The 20,717-nt window shown below is 39.9% G+C and overlaps 1 protein-coding gene across 1 annotated transcript in view; it reads left to right on the top strand.

The window, feature by feature from the left end:
- plxdc2b (plexin domain containing 2b) overlaps nt 1-20,717 on the top strand; it is a 486,039-nt gene that overhangs the window by 252,196 nt on the left and 213,126 nt on the right. Inside the window, exons 3-4 of the mRNA XM_072253801.1 lie at nt 3,302-3,448; nt 5,271-5,340. Coding sequence (XP_072109902.1) covers nt 3,302-3,448; nt 5,271-5,340 — 217 coding nt within the window. The remainder of the gene's footprint in view (nt 1-3,301; nt 3,449-5,270; nt 5,341-20,717) is intronic.

Here is a 20,717-nt window from a genome sequence, read left to right on the forward strand (position 1 = left end):
CAAACTCTGGAACATCTGGAAAGTTAGATCTGTCAGCACTGACACCAAGATATGCCTCCTCAAGAGTCTCGTCTGGCCAGTAACCCTATATGGCTGTGAAACATGGACCCTAAAAGCAGCTGATGAAAACAAGTTGACAGCATTTGAGATGTGGACATACAGACGGATCCTCAGGGTACCATACATTGAAAGGAGATCCAACAATTTCATTCCAGAGAAGATTGGCACGAAACCATTATCCAAAGGAAACCGTTATTTTGGACACATCTCAAGAACTGATGACACACTGGAACGCACTGTACTTGAAGGCAGAGTAGAAAGAAGCCACTCCCGAGGCAGACAGAGGACAACCTGGATCGGCAACATCAAGAAGTGGACCAGCCTCACCGCCAGAGATGCAAGAGGTTTGACTGCCGACAGATCGCAGTGGAAGAAAGTGGTCGCCGAGGCTCTGGCAGAGTATGGCACATGATGATGAGGATAATGATGAGTAAGGTAAAACTGTGTGGCGTTTAGATTGGACTGAGAGGGTTATATTAAAACTGCCCCTTGCAATTTCACAGCAACAAATTCAGCAACAAAAATTTCACTGCCTGTAATGAAGAAAATTTAGTGACTGGTTCAAGTGTTCAAAAACACAAAACAAAAACTGTAGATGCTGGAATTCTAAATTAAAAACATTAACTGTAGTAAGTTATAGTACTCTGCTATATTACTACTCTAAGTGTAGAGATGATATTTCAGAATTTGGTGGAAAATGTGAGGAGATGCATAAATTGTGATAATATCACTAATCTTGTTGAAAGGCATTTTAAATAAGAAACGTATTAATTACTTCATGCAATATTTTATTGAGTAATGAGGGTCATTTTTCAGGTTACATGATAACAAATATTCTTTGCTCCAAATCTGATGTAAACAATGATGGAGCTACAGTGAAATTTTGTTGTACTAGTAATATTCTTTGCTTCTTGCTCTCTTGAAAACTGTCCAGTATCACAAGCATAAGGCGGATAATCATGTAGTTACTCTGAGTGCACGTTGCCCCTGTTGCTAAATTACAAATGGCAATTACAGAACTTGTTGCTTACCATGGTCTTAAATGCAGACCCAATTGCCTTTTAATACTCACTTAAAGAGCCATCAATCCAGCTAAATAGAACAAAGGTAGAGCTTTGATGTGGCCATGTGTTTCTCCATGTAACAGTGCAATTTGACTGTTTTGTTAGATAACCAAGATGGTTTATACATTACTAGTATTCTGTAATGTAGTGGGCCGGCTCCCCCCCACCGGAATTAGTCTGGTGAGGAGGGTGTGAGGACACCCAGCAGGACTAAAAATAAGACCTGACAAAGGGTGGCTGAGCTTCTTGTGAGCCAACAGCCATCTTCCATGAAAGAGATTAAAGCCTCACCACGTATCTACGAATCGTATGCTATGCACCTGGTTAGAAGAGACATGATTAATTTGGGTGCTGCACCGTGTGCCTGGACCTGCCCAAGGCCTCTGCCTAAGGAAGGGCCGAGCTTGAAGAAGTGGCCACGGCTGGAGGCCAACACGGCCTCGGGCTCGAGTTCGGTGGGCGGTGCCAAGGCGGCCAGTGAGAACAAACTGGAGGAGAGGCTATACTCTGTGCTGTCGCAAGATCGAAGAAGATGGAGGTGCATAGCCGCCAACCCCAGATTCGAGATGGCATCCACTGACTGACTGAGTGTTCTGAAGCGTCCACCTTTGTATGGTTTAATTGAGTTCAATAGTTATGCAATTTTAATTTTTATTTGTGCCATCTCAGTTTTTAATCTCAAGATTATGGTGTACATAATGTTAATTACTGTTTAGTGCACACATCTTTAAAAAGGCTGCAGTGAAAGCTGAACAACAATATTTCTTCACTACTACCACCACCACAGTGTTTTTCTACATTTTTACTCCCTCTAAGGAAAATGTGCACTTTATGGTGATTCATATTTCAAAACCTCAACCTTTATTCATCTCATAAAACCTCTCAAACCAATTACCCTCACAAGCTACCATTCTGCCTTTCACCTACTTTTCCCATCAAAGTGCCAAAAGGCATCATAAAAATAGATAATGTTGGATAGCATTTTAGGTTCATGGCTTTTCATTAGATTTGATGAGCTGTCATGACAGTACTTAAGCACATATTCATCTTCCTAGCAACAAAAAGTTTGGATTTCTTCAATCATGATCTCTCCATGATGCTGTAGTAAAACACACAAAATACTGGAGGAATTCAGCAGATCATGCAGCATCTATGGAGAGGAATAAACAGTTAACATTTTGGGCTGAGACCCTTCATCAGGACTGGAAAGGAAGGAGAAAGAAGCCAGATTTAAAGTCACAAACATGAACCGCAATGATTGTGACAATTCTATTAATTCTCTTTCTCATTTATGCACTCAATAAAACATTGTCTGTTTCCAGTGTTCCATATTGGGGTGACTGGCAACACCATTTGACAGTAACTTAAACATTTTCACTAATAACCTCTTATTTAGCTTCCAGATCATTACCTCTAGAGTTCATGGAGCTTGGCTTAGACCGAGCTTTGGACTCAAGATCAGAAGGTCGTACTTTAAAGTTTCATCCCAGGACTAAGTCGCTGTTGAGTGTGAACTTCCCTTTAAGTGAGAAGTTAAACTAATTTAATTGGTTCAAAATATTCTTTGGCTGAGTTTGAACAAGAGTGAGAAATGTCCAATGTCACCAAAATCATTCACCTTATTTAATCTTCAAATGATCTGACTGTCAGCTTGATTGACACTCAAACATTTACTCCCTCCATAACTGGACACTATTACTTCAGTATCTACTGTGACTAAAATGCACTAAGGCATCTTTGACAGAACTTGCCAACCCTAAAAACTCTACCTTTTGAAAGGACAAAGTGGAAGGGAACCCCAGCTTTTGAAAGTTGTCTTCCAAGTGACCTCAGTTCCTTCATTGTTTAAATCATGGAACTTCCATTCCATTAGCAACATGGGACAAATTATAAACACTGTTGTTACAAGAAACATCAATATCCTGCAAATAATTCAAAAACCCTGCATTTTCCTGTGTAAGAACCAATTCACAGGTTGTGGAGAACATTGAGACATTTTCAGCAAATTATGTTGTTTTACATAAATGCACGTCCTTTCGTCACTAAATAACCTGCATTCAAATTCATTCTAAATGTTTTCCCCCCTGTATCTTTCAGGTCACAACAAATCTGGAAGAGAGCTAATACTTGGTTTCATGTTATTAAAAAGAGCATCATTCTTTTTCATATATTTCCAGGAAAATACAGACCATAATTACTATACATCAAGAACTTTTGGGCCAGGAGATGCTGCAATGAAGGAACTATGGGTAAACATGGAGCAAATGGATAAAGATAAAGTGAAAATTCATGGGATCCTATCAAACACCCACCGACAAGCTGCAGTAAGTGTAATCTATTAAATCCAAAAAGAAACAAGCTTTCAGGTTTAAAAAATTCTTACCCATGTCAACCACATTGCTTTAGGTTGGTGTTGGAAATGCTTCACTTCTTCAAAAAGTACTCTAAATACAAACTAATTGGCAACTGCACAAGTTGACAGATTCTAGGTAAGTAAGGACATAAACCAATGTGAGGAAGAGAAAGGTGTGTAGTGTTGGGGCCATAGACCAGCCACTGTCTTGAATGGCAGAACAAACACATCACACTAATAGGCTGTTTTTGTACTTCTGTTCATGATTACGGAATCAAGGCTAGAGACAATGAATTAAAACTTAGTTAAAAAATAAAGTATTTGAGGATGGGAAAAGATAACAAGTTGGCAACTTTCAAATTTGAATTCATTTCTTGGTAACTAAGAAATGGAGGAGGAGAGGAAATTGGTAAATCATTTGCAGTCAAATAGTTCATGGCCACATTTTAAAGATTATTGTTTTATATTGCAACTTATTGGGTTTACTGTGACACAACTATTAGAAATGTTGTCTCGCCAAGCCAGAGACACAAGTTCAATCCTGACTTCAGGTAATGTTTGTATTGAGTTGGCATGTTTTTCTGTGACCACATGTGTTCCCTCCGGGTGTTCTAGTTTCCTCTCATAAAGAATCATAGAGAATAATAGAGTAATACTGCACAGATACAGTCCAATAAATCCATGCCAACCATGGTACCGACCCATCTAGTCCCAATTTCCTGCATTAGGCCCATATCCCTTTAAACTCTGCCACACCATGTACCTATCCAAATGCTTCTTAAAAGAAACTATTGCAGTTGCCTCAACCACTTCCTCTGGCACCTCATTCCGTATACTCACTACTGTCCTCTGCACGAAAAAGTTGCCCCTCTAGTCCTTTTTAAATCTCCCCCTGCTCATTCTAAATCTATACCTCCTAGTTTTGGACTCCCATACCCTGGGAAAATGACTGCTACCATCTACTTTATCTAAGGCCTCATGGTTTTATAAATCTCTACAAAGTTACCCTTAATTTTCCTGTACTCCAAGGAATGAAAACCTAGCCTGGCCAACCTTTCCCTAGAGCTAAGTCCTCTTGTCCTAGCAATATCCTCATAAATCTTTTCTGCTCTTTCCAAAGATGTCTGGACTGAGTGCCATTATAATTATCTGTGGTGTCTGGTTAGTATAGACTGGGTAAATTATTAAAAATATGGAAGAAGGAAAAAAGATGTGGTTAATAGAAACATTGAAAACCTACAGCACAATACAGGCCCTTCAGCCAACAAAACTGTGCCAAACATGTCCTTACCTTAGAAATTACCTAGGGTTACCCATAGCCCTCTGTTTTTCTAAGCTCCGTATACCTGTCCAGGAGTCTCTTAAAAGACACTATCGTATCTACCTCCACCACCGTTGCCGGCAGCCTATTCTACGTATTCACCACTCTCTGCGTAAAAAAAACTTACCCCAACATCTCCTCTGTACCTATTTCGAAGCACCTTAAAACATGCCCTCTCGTGCTAGCCATTTCAGCCTGGGAGAAAGCCTCTGACTATCCACATGATTAATGGTGGATCAGTATACATAAGTGCTTAATAGTCAACACGGACTCAGTGGGTCGAAGGCCCGGTGTTCATTCTGCATAATTATGACTCTATAACTATTAAAATTCTCATGTTAATCAGCAAAATACATATTTCCACCTTTCACACAACAGAAAAAATATTTAAATAAGACTTAGTGATGGTAGTCTTAAAATTTTTGCATTGCATTTATTCCATTAATATAATGTTTTTGATTGTTTCATACAGAGGGTGAATTTGTCATTTGATTTCCCATTTTATGGCCATTTTCTGAGAGAGATTACTGTAGCCACTGGTGGTAAGTCACTAAATTTTGACTGAATATTTTGATGTGCTAAGAATAATGTGAATGGTACTGGTTGGGTTTGAGGTTGATTTCAGACACATTTGTTTTTTTGTAACAATACTCCACTCACTATATTGCTCTGGAGGAACAGCCCTTCTTTTATTTTGAGAGATTCTGTTTGCGGCACAAACCTGTGAATGCAGCCATACACTGCCTGACTTCCAGTCCTTGAATACAATACTATCAATAGTCATTATAAATAATATATAAGTTCACTGCTGGTCATCCAGCCTCTGTGAAGAGAGTTAAAAATCTGGGTGAATGACCTCTACCTCACCTACCCATCCCTTATTGGTCACAATGTGGTTTGCTTTGGAATTTTGGAGGCAATGCAGATGATACTGCTGCTATGATGTAATGCAGTTAGGAGTACCAATCAGAGAGGAAATTGTCAGCAAGTATAACTAAATTGATTTAAATTTTCATCCTTTTCATCTTTCAGTTTTTTAACAGATTATTTTTTTCTAATGTTTCTGAGGTTTCTTAGTGTGGTACACTTCCAGGCAGCGTTCCATGTACTTTGCATGAAAGGGTAGTTTTGAAGACTGAAAAAAAATATGCATTGTTTGTGTGATGGAGAGGGACAACAAGGTTTTTTTTTAAGTTTCTAACTTACGTAAGAGTTCTGTTCCAGAAGATATTCTCTAAGGCAAATTTATATGAGTTTGATTTCACTGGAGGCATGTGGATGTTTGATTTATTGTTGTGCTTTGATGGTAATATGTTCCTTGCTATTGTATTCTATATACTGCCTGAGTGAACTGTATTTAGCAACAAAGTGAAACTAAATTAACTATACTCTGCAGAAATGGAAGTAAAGTACTTGGTGATTAATTAGGAATTAATTTACCCTTTATCTCAAATTCAATTTCAGTTTATTGTTATTCAACCATACACATGTATACTGCCAAATGAAACAGCATTCCTTGGAAACAAAGTGCATAACACGGTACATGTAATTCACACACATAACTCAGAAAGTAATATGACCACAAATACATTAGCAAATAATAAGGTGCATATAAAACATGTGTTAAAAAGTAAATAGTATTACGCTACTGGCACTTCAGGCATGATGAAATCTGGGTGGTGACAAGGTGTTCAGTAGTCTTACGGCCTAGGGGAAGCAGCTATTTCCTTTCCTAACAGTCCTTATCCTATTGCTACGGTACCTTCTGCCTGATGGTTGGGGGGGAGTGGTCAAAGAGATTGCTGGACAGATGGGAGAAATAATTTGTAATGCCAAGGGCCCTGCAAATGAAGTGGGGGTGGGGGAGCCTCACTGACCTCAATTTTCTCAGGAAGTGGAGATGCTGCTGTGCTTTCTTGACCAAGGAGGTTGTGTTGAGGGACCAGGTGAGACTGTCTGTTATGTGCAGTCCCAAAAACGGTGCTGCTAACTTTTTCCATGGAGGAACTGTGTATTTGCAGTAAGGAGGCCTGCCTGCAATCTCCTAAAATGTTCAATCATCTCACGTGACTTAGTTCCTAATGTTTGCAAGTATGAATGAAGGAGAAGGTGGTGTGACAATAGTAGAATGCTAGCTAATTAAAAGAAGAAGGATGGGGATGAGGACAGTTGTGTTAATCATGCTGAAGGTAAACGTACTTAATTATAAACTTGCCAAAAGGGTACTGAACAACAGCCATTTGTTTCATCATTGCTAGCTTAGTAGCAACAAAATTTGTCTTGTTAAATTCTACTGACTTTGGCCAACCTCGGGTTTATGACTTGGCCAAGTCTTTCATTGTGGAACTTGTGACTGTTGAACCGCTAAGCTCGTGACTTCAAATAGCTACTGTTTATGTATACCATCCATAATTAATTATGCAACCTAGAAAATATCTGCATTATGTGATACAAACCAGGTTTATGTTTCTTGTAGTTTATAATAAGTCAAGCTCAGATAGAGAGGTGACATTGTGGTACTAGTTCAGCCACGATCTAATTGGATCAAATTGAAAAGCAGGCAGGTAACCTACTCTTTTGTTTCTGAAGTACCAATGATATTTAAATGATAGTTGCATTATCATTAACCTTTCAAATGACATTTTAACTTCCTGCTATCTCCCTAGTTTTCAACTCAGCATGTTTTTGTTTTGTAGAATATGAAACCAATATCTTAGATGGATGTTTTAAATATCCTGTTACATATCCCTCAAGAGCATTATGGATTTCCAGAATTATTTTCAGTCCTATTGTGGAAAACATAGATCATTTTTGCTTAGATAAATAAACAACATGTAATGAAAGGCAATCCTAATAGAAGTCAATAAAACAGTGAGAGACACAGATAGATGGGATCATTTTCCCAGTGTAGGAACATTGAATACTGGAGCATAGCTTTAAGGTGGCAGGGAGAAAGTTTGAAGGAGATGTGCAAGGCAACTCTTTTAGACAATGTGGCGGGTGCTGCATGACTTTGGCTTCACTAGAAGAGCAATCAAGTCAACCAGCAGGGCTGTAGCTGAGGCAGCAGAGAAAGTATCAGCATGGGTGTGGACCAAGTATGTCCAGAGGGGCAGATAGTCAGATAGTGTATAGATACCTTGCAAACCCTTCAGTAGTTGCATAGACACCTGAAGAGCGGACTATCTGTTGGATGGAAGTGACCAACAACTCTGATAGAGACAGATGCCAAGTTTTTAAGCTCACCAGTGGGAGGTGGTGCTTTAGCACTGCTGGCCCACCACCTCGAAGGAGTCTTGATCATAAGCGGGCCGAAACTCCTGAAGACAGGTGGCAGATCAACTGATGATCCAACTGGTGATAGCACAGGACAGTTATCATCTTAGTCCACGTGTATTTTTAACTCTTGGCATCAGGCTTTGAACAGATATCATGGTTCAAAGGGCCTGCTCCTGTGCTGTACTGTCCTATGTTCTATATTTAATTTTTTTCAGCTGGTTTATCTGAGTATTCCAAAGGGAGTGATACTTATGCTAATAGTAAAAGAGGAAGCGTATTTGTTGTTTTATACAACTTTAGTTTAAAAAAAAAACAGGTAGTGGGATAGATAATTGTTATTACTTTGGTCAGCATTAAATATTGGGGCGGCACGGTAGCGTAGTGTTTAGCATAACACTTTACAGTTCCAGTTCAATTCCCGCCACCGCCTGTAAGGAGTTTGTATGGTCTCCCCATGACTCTGTGGGTTTCCTCCGGGTGCTCTGGTTTCCTTCCACAGACCAAAGACGTACTGGTTAGTAGGTTAATTGGTCATTGTAAATTGTCCCATGATTAGGCAAGGGTTTAACTGGGTGATTGCTGGGCAGGGTGGCTCAGAGGGCCGGAAGGACCTGTATCTCAATAAAATAAAATTTTAAAATAACTAATTAAAATAAATTTTTGGTGTTATTTTGCCAAATATTGTGTCAGAAAGTTAATATATTTCTTGTACTGGGCTGAAATGCTTACTGAGCTATTTCATTGCAGCATCCCATTGTACAGTTGTTATAATAATGATCTCATTAGTGCAAAACCATAAGCTAAGCATCTTGCAGAAAGAGGAATTAACAGATGTACAGTATGAGTGGGTATTTCTGTGAGCTGTAAAACAATTGCCGGTGATAAGTCCAAGCCAAATTTTAAAATGATTAAGGAAAGCTATATAAAAATGCTTAAACTTATTACAAAATATAGATTCAATATTTCATGTCTGACAAAATGGTGCCCAGTGTTTCTCTTTTGAATTATATTTAATACTAAAGAATGCATACTAAAGTAAGTAAAGGCAAGATATATTTTCCAATCAAACATTAAGGATAATTTATCCTAGTCCTTGCATTTTACAACATTTTCATGAAATATGAATAACTCTTTCTCCGGTGAATGAAATATCACTGAGAATTTGATGTCTATGAATTTCCATGGTGGTCAGAATTTGAAGGTAAATTTTGATTGTAGATAGGGACCTTGGAAGCAAAATGTATTTGAACAAGTTTTAGGGCTTTAATAATAATCCAAATGAAATCAATAGCAATGATATTGTGATGAAACTTTTGTGTAACCATGGGGGAAATTTCAGCAGCAAACAGAAGAGAATGATTATCAGCAGTTGGCAGACAGGTTGAGTAATTCCTTAGGGTAGTTGTTTTCATTCATATATAGTTATAAAAAAACCTTGAGGTGACCCTGTCTTGTCAATCTTTCACATCCTGAGTACAATTTATTAAGTGGAGTTGGTTTGGTCCACAGAGAATTCTCAGCAGCTTATTTTGCTGAAGAGTGTTATAGAAATGTGAGGTTTTTTAATCATGTTTAACATTGAACTATTCTCCTCCTCCCTTAACTATCTGGAACATAAACTGCATTCCATTAGATGGTTAGGAAACTGAATTTTAGAAATCAAAAACAAATTTGTGAAATTTGTATTTTTTAAAGCATATATTATGGATTCCGGTTAATTGGGCCATCACTCAATTGGGGCAGCCACATTTTTGAGACAATACGAGAAAATATCCAGGATTCCCTTTGTTTTTATAGAACACTATGCCACTTAATTGGGACAGGAGAAAGTTGCTGAACAGTTTCTAATTAGTGTCAGTTGCATGCACTTACATGACAGTTACACACTGTACCATGTGTCAGGCGAATAGTTTTTAAGTAGCATCAGTTGCGTATGTTTGTGTTTAAAACACAATGATAATTGGCAGGAAATAAGCAGCAAGACAATTCAGAACTGTTTTGCTCACTGTAGTTTCAAGCATTCAGCCTTGGAGATACCACAAACATCCAGGAGAGAAAACGAATCAATTTCCACGACTTTAACTAGTTGGGATTTAAAGGTACCAATGATCATCTTGAATGTTACAATGAAAATTAAGATTTAGAAGATGCAATTGTCAAAAACATTCTATGAAGTTAGTCCATTACCTACACTAGGCGTCTGTGGTGATTTTGTTAATTTACAATTAATCAAAAGAACATGGCAGCATACACTGAATGAATTCCTCCCTCAATAACTGATGTTTTATAGTACTATAGTTCTATAGGTAGTGTTCTAATTTGTTCTGTATTTCATTTAAATACATTCTTTGTTATTCAGTTATAGGGTACTTTGTCTTTTTTATACCTTTTTAACTATTTCCATGAAATCTAGAACAAGCAGTAGTAAATCAAGGGAATTGGACTTGCTGTGTTGTCTAGATGTTTTGCCACTCATCTGAGAGGCTTCTTTTGTTCTGATCCATGGTCGGGTAGTTTTCCCGTTTATATACCCTGAGGTGTTTAAGGGTATAGCAAATACATGAAGATCATTAAGAGCCGAAGAGTTAATAAGAGGGTCATTAGTCTTAGCATGAATGGAGGTGTGAACTGTTGTGGAGACGCTGGGGTAGAGATGTTACTTCCAAGAAGCATTGACTAATTGGAGCAACTACTTAATTGGGCCAAAATATACTGGTACTGATGTGCCCCAATTAACCAGAATCCACCATATTTAATGTTCATAATATCAGTTCTGTTTTGACTAGTAAGCTTGCTATTTTAAATTTAAACATTGATTTAATTTTCATAGTTTTCTGTAGATATGAAAACGTTTCCTTTTCCTGTGTCTACATAATGTGAATTATAAATCCCTAAATCATATTCGAAGGTCTCTTGTAATGTTTCAAACTAAACGCAATTCCCAGCAATGTGATGAAGCAAAGCATTTTTTTTTTCGTGAGACCAATATCTGAAGAATAGGGTTTGAGACTCTACAATTGTTAACATATTGTGGGGGTTCTCAGCAAAAACTGAAGATATGCATCTCTATAAAATCTGCTTCTGGTATTTTTAAAATTTATCACTAGCAAGAACTAAAAAGCTGATCGTGAAACACATTGAAGTTTATTAATTATACACTGAGAGCAATAAATCATGAATCTATCTGAAGCAAGCAATTGTTCCCGTGTTCTAAGCTGGAGAGAAGGTACTACTGTCTGGGTCAGAAAGCCATGCTTGGATAAGGAAGATTGGATGAATATTCATTGCTTTCTTGATAAGTTTTAGCATCCTGGAACATCTCCTCTTGACAAATGCACAGCATGGAGTCCATCATAAAGTAAGTCAAGCCAGCCTGTTGGAGGCTATTTCATTGGCTAACTTACTTATTCACTTTTTTTTATATGTGTTTAATCAGTGGCTCATTAAATGCAGTGTGGTTTTCAATTTCCTAAAGCAGCAACATTTTGGTATTTAGTGGCTGTTCCATTAAGTAAATGGTGTTGTTAGCACCTACATTATATAATTTCTACTGAATTGAACTTTGCAGTTAACTGAATACATTCAAATCAGGAGGGGGTAGAGGAAAGGGGAAGGATCTAACATTCCATGTCAAGTTGAAGCTTGAGATCAATTTGGCTTTGAGCCCTGTTTGAACGAAAATGTCAAGTCATGGGCACAAAAAATGAAGGTACACTTTGTAATTGTATCTCTATTTTCTACCTTCTATTATTTTTTTTTCCATTTGATGTATACGTTTTATTTGTAATGATCTGACTGAGTGAAAGTATCTTGGCACATGGGACAATAATAAAACAATTACCGCCAAATTGCTTAGATCCAATTCCCTGAAGGTGGTAAGGAAGGTTAATGCGACTGCAGAGTGCAAGGGTGGGAGGAGATCTAAACTTTCCCCTGGGTCTACATGAGCATTAGTCTCTCTTCTGATATTTATTGCTGTAGTAAAAATGCAGGCTAACTGAACAATTTTACATTTGCTCACACCTTGAGGAAATAATGTGATCCTTCAGCTTGCGCTGAGACTCACGTAAATGTTAAACTCCATGCACTCCAGTGTGCTGAAAGGTGAATGGCCCATTCAGATTAACAGCAAAGAATGAAGAAGTATGAATCCGGAGTAGTGCGGCATGTGACAAAAGACCAAAAGCAGACAATCCCTCTACAATGCTGTCCCTTTCTGCAGCTATGCCACTATCACTGATTAGTAGTGCCTCTCCTCCATCTCTTGTACCTCCCTCCATGTCCCTTTTGAAGCATCTCATCTACGGAATATCATCAGCCAGGCCTGCCTTAGTGACAGCCAAGTCTCTGTACGTGCCATCACGTTAAAGGCTACCCAGGACGAATAGAAGGCGTTGCTCCTCCAGCCTGAGTGTGGTCTCATCCTGGCAGTGGAGGAGGCCGTGGACTGACATGGGAATGGGAAGTAGAATTGAAATAGGTGGCCACTGGGAGATCCCACTTTTTTTTGCCAGACGGAGTGAAGGTGCTTAGCAAAGCAGTATCTTAATCTATGTCGGGTCTCACCGGTATACCGGAGGCCATACCAGGAGCACTGGGTACATTTGATGACCCCAACAGGGTTAACTCACCTGGAAGGACTGTTTGGAGCCCTGAATGGTAGTGAGGGAGAGTCAGGTGCGGCAGTTGTTCTGCTTGCAAGGATAAGTACCAGGAGAGAGATCAGTGGGGAGCAACAAGTGGACAAGAGAGTCGCATAGGGAGCGATCCTTGCGGAAAGCAGGAAGTCAGGGGTGGGAGAGTTGTGCTTGGTGGTGAGATCCCGTTGGAAATGGCAGAAGCTATGGAGAATTATGTGATGGATGCAGAGGCTAATGGAGTGGAAGTCGAAGACAAGAGGAATCCTATCCCTGATATGGCAGTAGAAAGATGGGGTGATGGCAGACATACACAAAATAGAAGAAACGCAGGTGAGGGCAGTATTGATGGTGGAGGATCTTCTTGTGGATGTAGTAATCAGGGAGAATGGAGATCTCCCAGATTTCCCATATCTTGCATGAGGAGCACACCACTAACCTGGGATAAGTTCTCACTACTCTAAATAGGCACTAATAGACAAAGACACAGAAACCTCGACCTAGCCTCCCCCTCTATTTGCTGGCTCTAGCTCTGTCCCAGTCAAACTGTGGCCACTCCACAATGACTGCTTCACTTAAACCTAAATTTGTTTGCCAAGTGCCTGATAACGCAAATGATCTCAATCTCTGCAGTAAGTCCCAACAGACCCAGTTCATATTTCAAATTTGGCACTTGAGCTCCACAAGCAACTCATCTCAATCTCCGTAGATAGTCACCACAGGCCTCACTTGCTTTTAAATCTGGGGCTTAAGCTCCACAAACAACTGTTTCTGTGATCTTAAGAACACTTTTCAAGAGAATTCCAAATACTCATTACTCTAAGTGAAATTTCTTCTTTTGATACTGACAACTTGATCCCTGGTTCTACACCCTAGCCTGGGAAATATCAGTCCTGTATTAACCTCACCTAGCTTTTATATGCTTTGACATTTTTCTTAAATTTTAAATTCTTCTCAACGCCTTGTGGCACATCAGGCGGTAACCTTGCTGTTTCCTTAGGATTTTTCTTTTTTTCTCTCACAAGGCCGATTTGCTAGTTCGACCATCGACCCAGTATGGCTGGATAGTGTGTAAGGAGCTGGCCGGATTCAGATCCGGGACAGCTCACCTCCAAGTCCAGTGCAGTTGCCTCGACACCACCAGGCAGCTTACTTTGACATTGCATTCTTATAAATGTAAGGCAGTGTAGGCTTAGCCTCATATGACTAATTCAATGTCCCATGAATCAGGCAGAGGAAATTCAAATGGCAATCTCTCCATTGCAAGTATGTCCTTTCTGTATAATGTTCCACGCCTGATCTCACCCAAGCTCTCTAATTGAGGCAAGACCTCAAGGCATCTCTGTTCTTTACTCAATTCTTACTGCAGTAAAGTTTAACACATGATTTTCCTTCCTAATTGCTTGCTGAATCTGCAAATTATCTTTCACTAATCCGTGTACAAGGACAGCTAGATTTATCTGAACGCCAGCATTTTTCAATCTAAGACTCAGAAATATATTGCCTTTCCATTACTTCTATTAGAACTAAAACTTGGAGCTCCATGTCAACAACACAGTAAGAATATCTTCACTTGATGGATGATTTTGCTTAAAATACTAATTCAGGATCACCCCCTCAAAGCAATTAGTATGGACAATAAGTATTGAAACCACCAATGATGTTCCTATTCTATTGGTGAATGAAAAGCAAAATAGGGACAGAGATGTATTGGTTGAGGGGCTGGGTTTGACCAAGGGCATGTTTAAAGATATGGATATTAAGTGCATTCAAGTTCAAGCTTATTGCCATTTTAACCACCTACATGAAAACCGCCAAACGGAACAATGTTCCTCTGGAGCAATGTGCATAATATGGTACATATAGCTCACACATAAGACATAAAGTAATATTACCAAATAATAAGGTGCAATTACGACACAGGTTAAAAAGTAAACAGAATAATACTACTGGTGTTTCATCTGTGTTGAGACCTGGGTGGTAGCAGGGAGTTCAATATTCTCGTGGCCTGGTCAAGAATCTGTTTTCCATCCCAACAGTCCATGTCCTGATACTACGATACTTTCTGCCTAATGGTACAGAGCCAAGAGATTGTTGGATGGATGACAGTCCTAAGGGCCCTGCATATGCAGCGTTCCTGGCATACGTCTGGAATGTGTGGAAGAGAGACCCTGATGATCCTCTCAGCCATCCTCACAATCCTTTGTAGGGTTTAACGGTCAGATGCCTTGCAATTCTCACACCAGATGATGATGTAGCTGGTCAGAACACTCAGTGGTGCTCCTGTGAGAATTGGTGAGAATGGTGGGGATGGGTGTGCTCACTCACCTCAATCTCCTCATGAAGTGGAAACAATGCTGTGCTTTCTTGACTAAAGAGGTGATGTTGATGACCAGGTGAGATTGCCTGGTATGTGCACAACCAGAAACTCAAGTCTTCTTAACCCTCTCCATAAAGGAGCTACTTACATGCAGAGAAGAGTGGTCAGCCTGCACCAATCCGCTTTTCGGTCTTGTCCACGTTGAGACTCAAGTTGTTGTGCTCACGCTATTCTACCAGCCACTCTATCTCCTCTCCGTACACCAACTTGTCGTCATTGTTGATGAGGCCAATCACTATTGTGTCATCAGTGAGTGAACTTGATTCCTTTTGAGCTGGATCTATCAGTACAGTCGTGCAGTAGCAGCAGCATGAACAACAGTGGGCTGAACATGCTACCCTTGGGGCTGCCAGTGCTCTGCGTGATGGAACTAGGGATGTTGCTCCCAACATGGACTGTGGTCTTTCTGTCATGAAGTCCAAGATCCGTTTACAGAGAGAGGTATTGAGACCCAATGATGACAGTTTAACCACTAGCTTCTGAGGGACGATCATATTAAACACCAAGCTGAAGTCAATAAATCGTGCCCTGGTGTTTGAGGTGCCGTTTTCGAAGTGTGTAAAGACAAAGTGGAAGGCAGAGGCTATGACTTCTTTAGTGGGCTGATTTGATCTATAAGCAAACTGGAGAAGGTCCATTGTAATAGGAAGAAGGGATTTAATGTGACCCATAACCAACTATAACAATGTGATCCACAACCATTTCATTATTATTGAAGTTGGTGCCACAGGACGATAGCCATTAAGGCATGGGGTGGGGGGTTACTCTATGTGTACAGTCACAATCACAGTGGCAGTGAATTCCCTCAGTAACTAGAAGGCCCTGCACTTCCCTGTTAAAAACTCTACCAGAAAGTTGACACTACGAAGCGTTTGCACTCAAGTCGGGCTGCTTGAGGGACCGGAGTTAGAGAACTCCAAAATTTTAAAAGTTGTGGATTTGGGGACAAAAACACATTGAGAGGGGTGACAACAAGAGCAAATAAGATTTCCTCAGTATGTTGCTGTTTGCTTCAAAACTACCATCACCTCCTCAAAAAACAAGTAACCTCCCTTCCTCTTACCTTGTATGCTACTACATATCCAAAGTTATTTTCCATTCCAATCAACGTAATCACACTGTTAGCTCTCAGGTCCCTGTGTACTTTTCCTGGATCTTCTTGTTTAAATAGCTCCATTGAGGCTTTTGCTCTTGCACTAGCAATAGCTTTATACAATAACTAACAATAGCAATAACTTTGCAAAGTTAAAAATAAAAGCATTCATGACCACAAAGGAAGTTCATCTGTCTATGTTCTACTTTGTGATCTCCCTTCAGCCTTAGCATAGCTGACCACATAACCTTATGTCAAACCATCTCCACCGTACAGTTGGATGGGACCATACTTTCCAGATTCAATTTGTGTTCATCTGGCCATGGAAGAGAATTGCCTGTTGTAACTTTCCTCTCTGCTTGAAGCCCCTCGAGTCTATCCTATTCCTCATTAAGTACCTACTTCCTCTTAATAACATCATCGGAAAACAGATCATCTGAAGAACACAGGAACATAAGATAGGACCAAGAAAGGCTCTTAAGCTGCTCTACTTTTCAATATCACAAACATGAGGAATTCTGCAGATGCTGGAAATTCAAGCAACACACATCAAAGTTGCTGGTGAATGCAGCAGGCCAGGCAGCAGTCCTAGGAAGAGGTACAGTCGATGTTTCGGGCCAAGAAGGGTCTCAGCCCGAAACGTTGACTGTACCTCTTCCTAGAGATGCTGCCTGGCCTGCTGCGTTCACCAGCAACATTGATGTGTGTTGCCACTTTTCAATATGATCATTGCAGACCCCTGTGCCTCAGTAAAATATTCTGAATCAGCTGATCACTGCTACCAGCATAATTGCTACAGAGCAATAACTTTTCAATTAAAAAGCATATATTTTAAATATATACAACAAAATGTCTGGAGGTAAAAGAAAATACTGCTTTTATATTTTATAGTATAAATAGCTTTCAGGGTTTATTGTCATCAGACCTGAATCCATTTGAGTTCCTAATCTTCCAGTTTTTAAAACTCTCCTGAGTCGTTTTGTTTAAGTATGAACCAGCACAGGTTATTACTTTGCTTTATTCCTCTCCTTGATGCCATTTGACCTCTGTGGCAAGCATTTGGGGAAGTGGACTGTTCATCACTTCTGAACTGCTAACACCCTGTGGTTGTCAGGGGATAAATATCACTATCCTACAAAAACAGAGGGTAAGTGCCCTTATAGTAAACAATTTAGCAAGATATTACAACACATCAAACCTTAACAAGTATACCTTGACTCTGAACAAATATCTTAATAGCTCACATCTTGTAAGAGCAAATGCTTGTGTTCCTCATTTTTTGGCCTCACTTCTAGCTTCTGTACTTCTCATCTCCCCACTCGAATACTCCTGCTTTCCATCTCTTCTTTCATCCCAATGGTTCCAATGCATGTCTAATTCCCAAATCCTTTTGTCCTTAATCATGTTTGTTTCCTCCAGAGTCAGAATCAGATTTATTATTATTATTGTTTTGTATGATGTGAAATGTGTTGTTTTGTGGTTGCAGTACAGTATAATCTACTATAAATTACAAATAAATAAGTAGTGCAAAATAAAAAAGAGGTATAATGAGGTAGTGCTCACAGGTTCATGGGCTGTTCAGAAATCTGAGACTGAGGGGAAGAACCTGGGCCTGAATCATTGAGTGTGGCAATTTCTGTATATTTGTCAGTTTGGCTTAGTTGACAGCACTGAAAGGGCCAGGCTGGGTTCAAGCCTTGTACATGAGCACAAGCTGACATCTCGGTGTGGTATTTTACCTCGTGTGAACTGAACTTCAAATAAAGCACAACCATATCTCCGATCCCAAGGTAAAGATTGGTGCATCTGAACTACTGAATGGCTGGAAGCACAGTGCTCATTAGAATTTGCTAAATACTAATTCAGCCTTCCAGGTCAACCCTCACCACTTTGAGTTTTTTTTTAAACGATGATTGCTCCTGATGTTAGTTCACCCCTGCAAGGAAATTTAAACTCTTCCCCATTTCTGAAAATCTTAGGAATATGTTTCTAAGTTTCAAATTTGTGGGATTCTTTGCCAATTAATTTGAAGGATACTGAGGAGAAAAGTTCTATGGAATTTACAGAAGCCTTAAGATAGTGATAATATGCAAAAGCCATGAGATAGTGAAAACAAATAACTTAAAATGTTCATACAGTATATAGACTGGAATAGCAATAACATTAGGAGTAGGTGATTCTGAAATGTGAGAGGAGAGCTTCCTATATTAGTATGTTTCTGGTCCACCAGTGAAAGCAGCAGCACTACTCTTGGTTCTGAGAAATAATTTAGGCCTGTCCAAGGACTTAACTGTGAGGGGATGTCTGGGACATCCATTTTAAGGTTAAAAAAGTAGAAGCAAGCAGATACCAGAAATTTAAATAAATACAGAAAATGGTGAAGATGCTCAGCAAATTGGGCAGCATCTGAGAAGGACAGTTTGTATTTTCATGACCTTTTATTTTGAATGGTAATGAAAAGGATACAGAACAGATTCTATATATGGTCTGAGTAAATGGATCAGAAGTTAGTCGGTTAAACTATAATTGAAGAATGGCGGTGGAGGTACTTCAGTTATGGTTGAAACACATTTCCATTAGGAGCAAAGCTAAGGAACTCCCTTCCCTAGACCAAAATGATGGAGAGTAAAACAAAGCCAATAAAACAGCATTTGATAGATGTAAGATTTTTAAACACAAATGAAGACTAGGTAAAATGCAGAAACTTCAAAAGAAAGTATAAAAGGAGTCAATTGAGGGAAAGCAAGAACATGAAAAATATGCATATTTCATTGGTCATTAATAGTTCAAGGTTTTTTAATTAACAAGTATTACTTAATTACCTTTTCCATGCTGACTTTCTCTATTTTCAGTTTCTCACTGCCGTTGTTCTTGCTGCACTATTGCTATTCATCACGTATATTTCTCTTTGAGTCATTATTGTGTACCAGTAACAGATTTCACTCCAATAATTATCAATTGATTTTGGTTCTTTGAAATACGTGAATCACTCTGCTTGTCACTTTCTTTTAAATTGGATTTGTTGTGATAGATAAATAAGCTATTGGCTCAGAGAGACGACTAACCCTGAGTCATAGAATCACACAGCAAGAAAACAGGTCCTTCAGCCCCACTGCTCCATGCTCATCAGAGACAGGATTTTTTATTTTTTGGCATGCTGTATGGCTGTATGACTCTGTTAGCTGACACGCTAACCCAGTTTGACTTTAAATTAACATGCATTTCCCTGTAAAGACCTTAAAAATTACATTACATTATATGAAGGGAAACAATTACAGCATAGCATGAAGAAACGTTAAGAGAGCCTGATTAATTCTTTCCTTGCCCTTAACTAAATAGGGTTTAACAATGAATCCCAGCAAACAAAATATTACGTTCTGTCTTCAGTGGGTTTGACAATTGCCCTCCTGTTCACACCCCCCTCAGCACAACAGTCCAGGTGCCGCGGCACACAATGCTCGCTCAGCACCAATGCCTCCCCTCCTCCACCCACCCACCCACCCCACCCCGCCCAACACGTGGATGAAGTTATCACTGTCTACGTCCCTTCCTTGCCCTGAGCCTACCATCCACACCTCCACATACTAACTGCTATCGTCCCTATCTTCAACCACCCTCCCCCTCCACCTTCCGCCAACTCTCCGGTCATCATGGACTCACCTTCACCACTGAGCAGGGGAGAAGGGCTCTAAGGAAACTCAGACACGGCAAAACATTGGGAGCAGGCGGTGTGAACCCCAAGGTCCTGAAGGAGTGTGCTGAGCAGCTGTGTGAAGTTCTCCAAAACATTTTCTATCAGAGTCTCAGCCTGGAAAGAGTCCTGACTGTGTGGAAAAACATCACATGTGGTCCCAGTGCCCAAGAAAGGCCAACTGAAAGTTTTGAATGACAACCATCCGGTGGCCCTGACCTCACACATCATCAGGACCCTGGGGAGGCTGTTCCAGACTTGCCTCTGATCCCTGATCAGATCAGCCCTCCATCCCCTTGAGTTTGCCTACCAGAGCACAGTGGATTCAACAATGCTGTCATCTACCTGCTGAACAGAGCCTACTTCCATGTGTACAAGCAGGGCAGCACTGTGAGGATCATGGTTTTTTTTGATTCCTCGAGTGCCTTCAATACCATACAGCCCTCAGTACTGGGGTAGAAGCTCCATTCAATGCAGGTTGGCACTTCCATTGTATTCTGAATAATGGGCTACTTGATTGATAGACCACAGTTTATGCAGTTTCAGTGCTGTGGGTCAGACGTGGCTATAAGCAGCACTGGAGCTCCACAGGGGACTGTATTGGCTCCCTTTCTGTTTACCCTGTATACCTCAGACTTCAGATACAACAGAGTCATGTCATCTGCAGCAATTCTCTGATGACTCAGCAATATTTAGGTGTATAAAGGGAGGACAGGAAGATGAATACAGGACCCTGGTGGAGGACTTTGTCGAATGGTGCAAGCTGAATCATCTGCAGCTCGGCATCAGTCAGACAAAGGAGATGGTGATGGACTTTAGGAAGGCTAAGCCTGCATTGC

The sequence above is a fragment of the Mobula birostris genome, chromosome 3 (genome assembly GCF_030028105.1).
Source record: "Mobula birostris isolate sMobBir1 chromosome 3, sMobBir1.hap1, whole genome shotgun sequence".
Lineage (NCBI taxonomy): Eukaryota > Metazoa > Chordata > Chondrichthyes > Myliobatiformes > Myliobatidae > Mobula > Mobula birostris.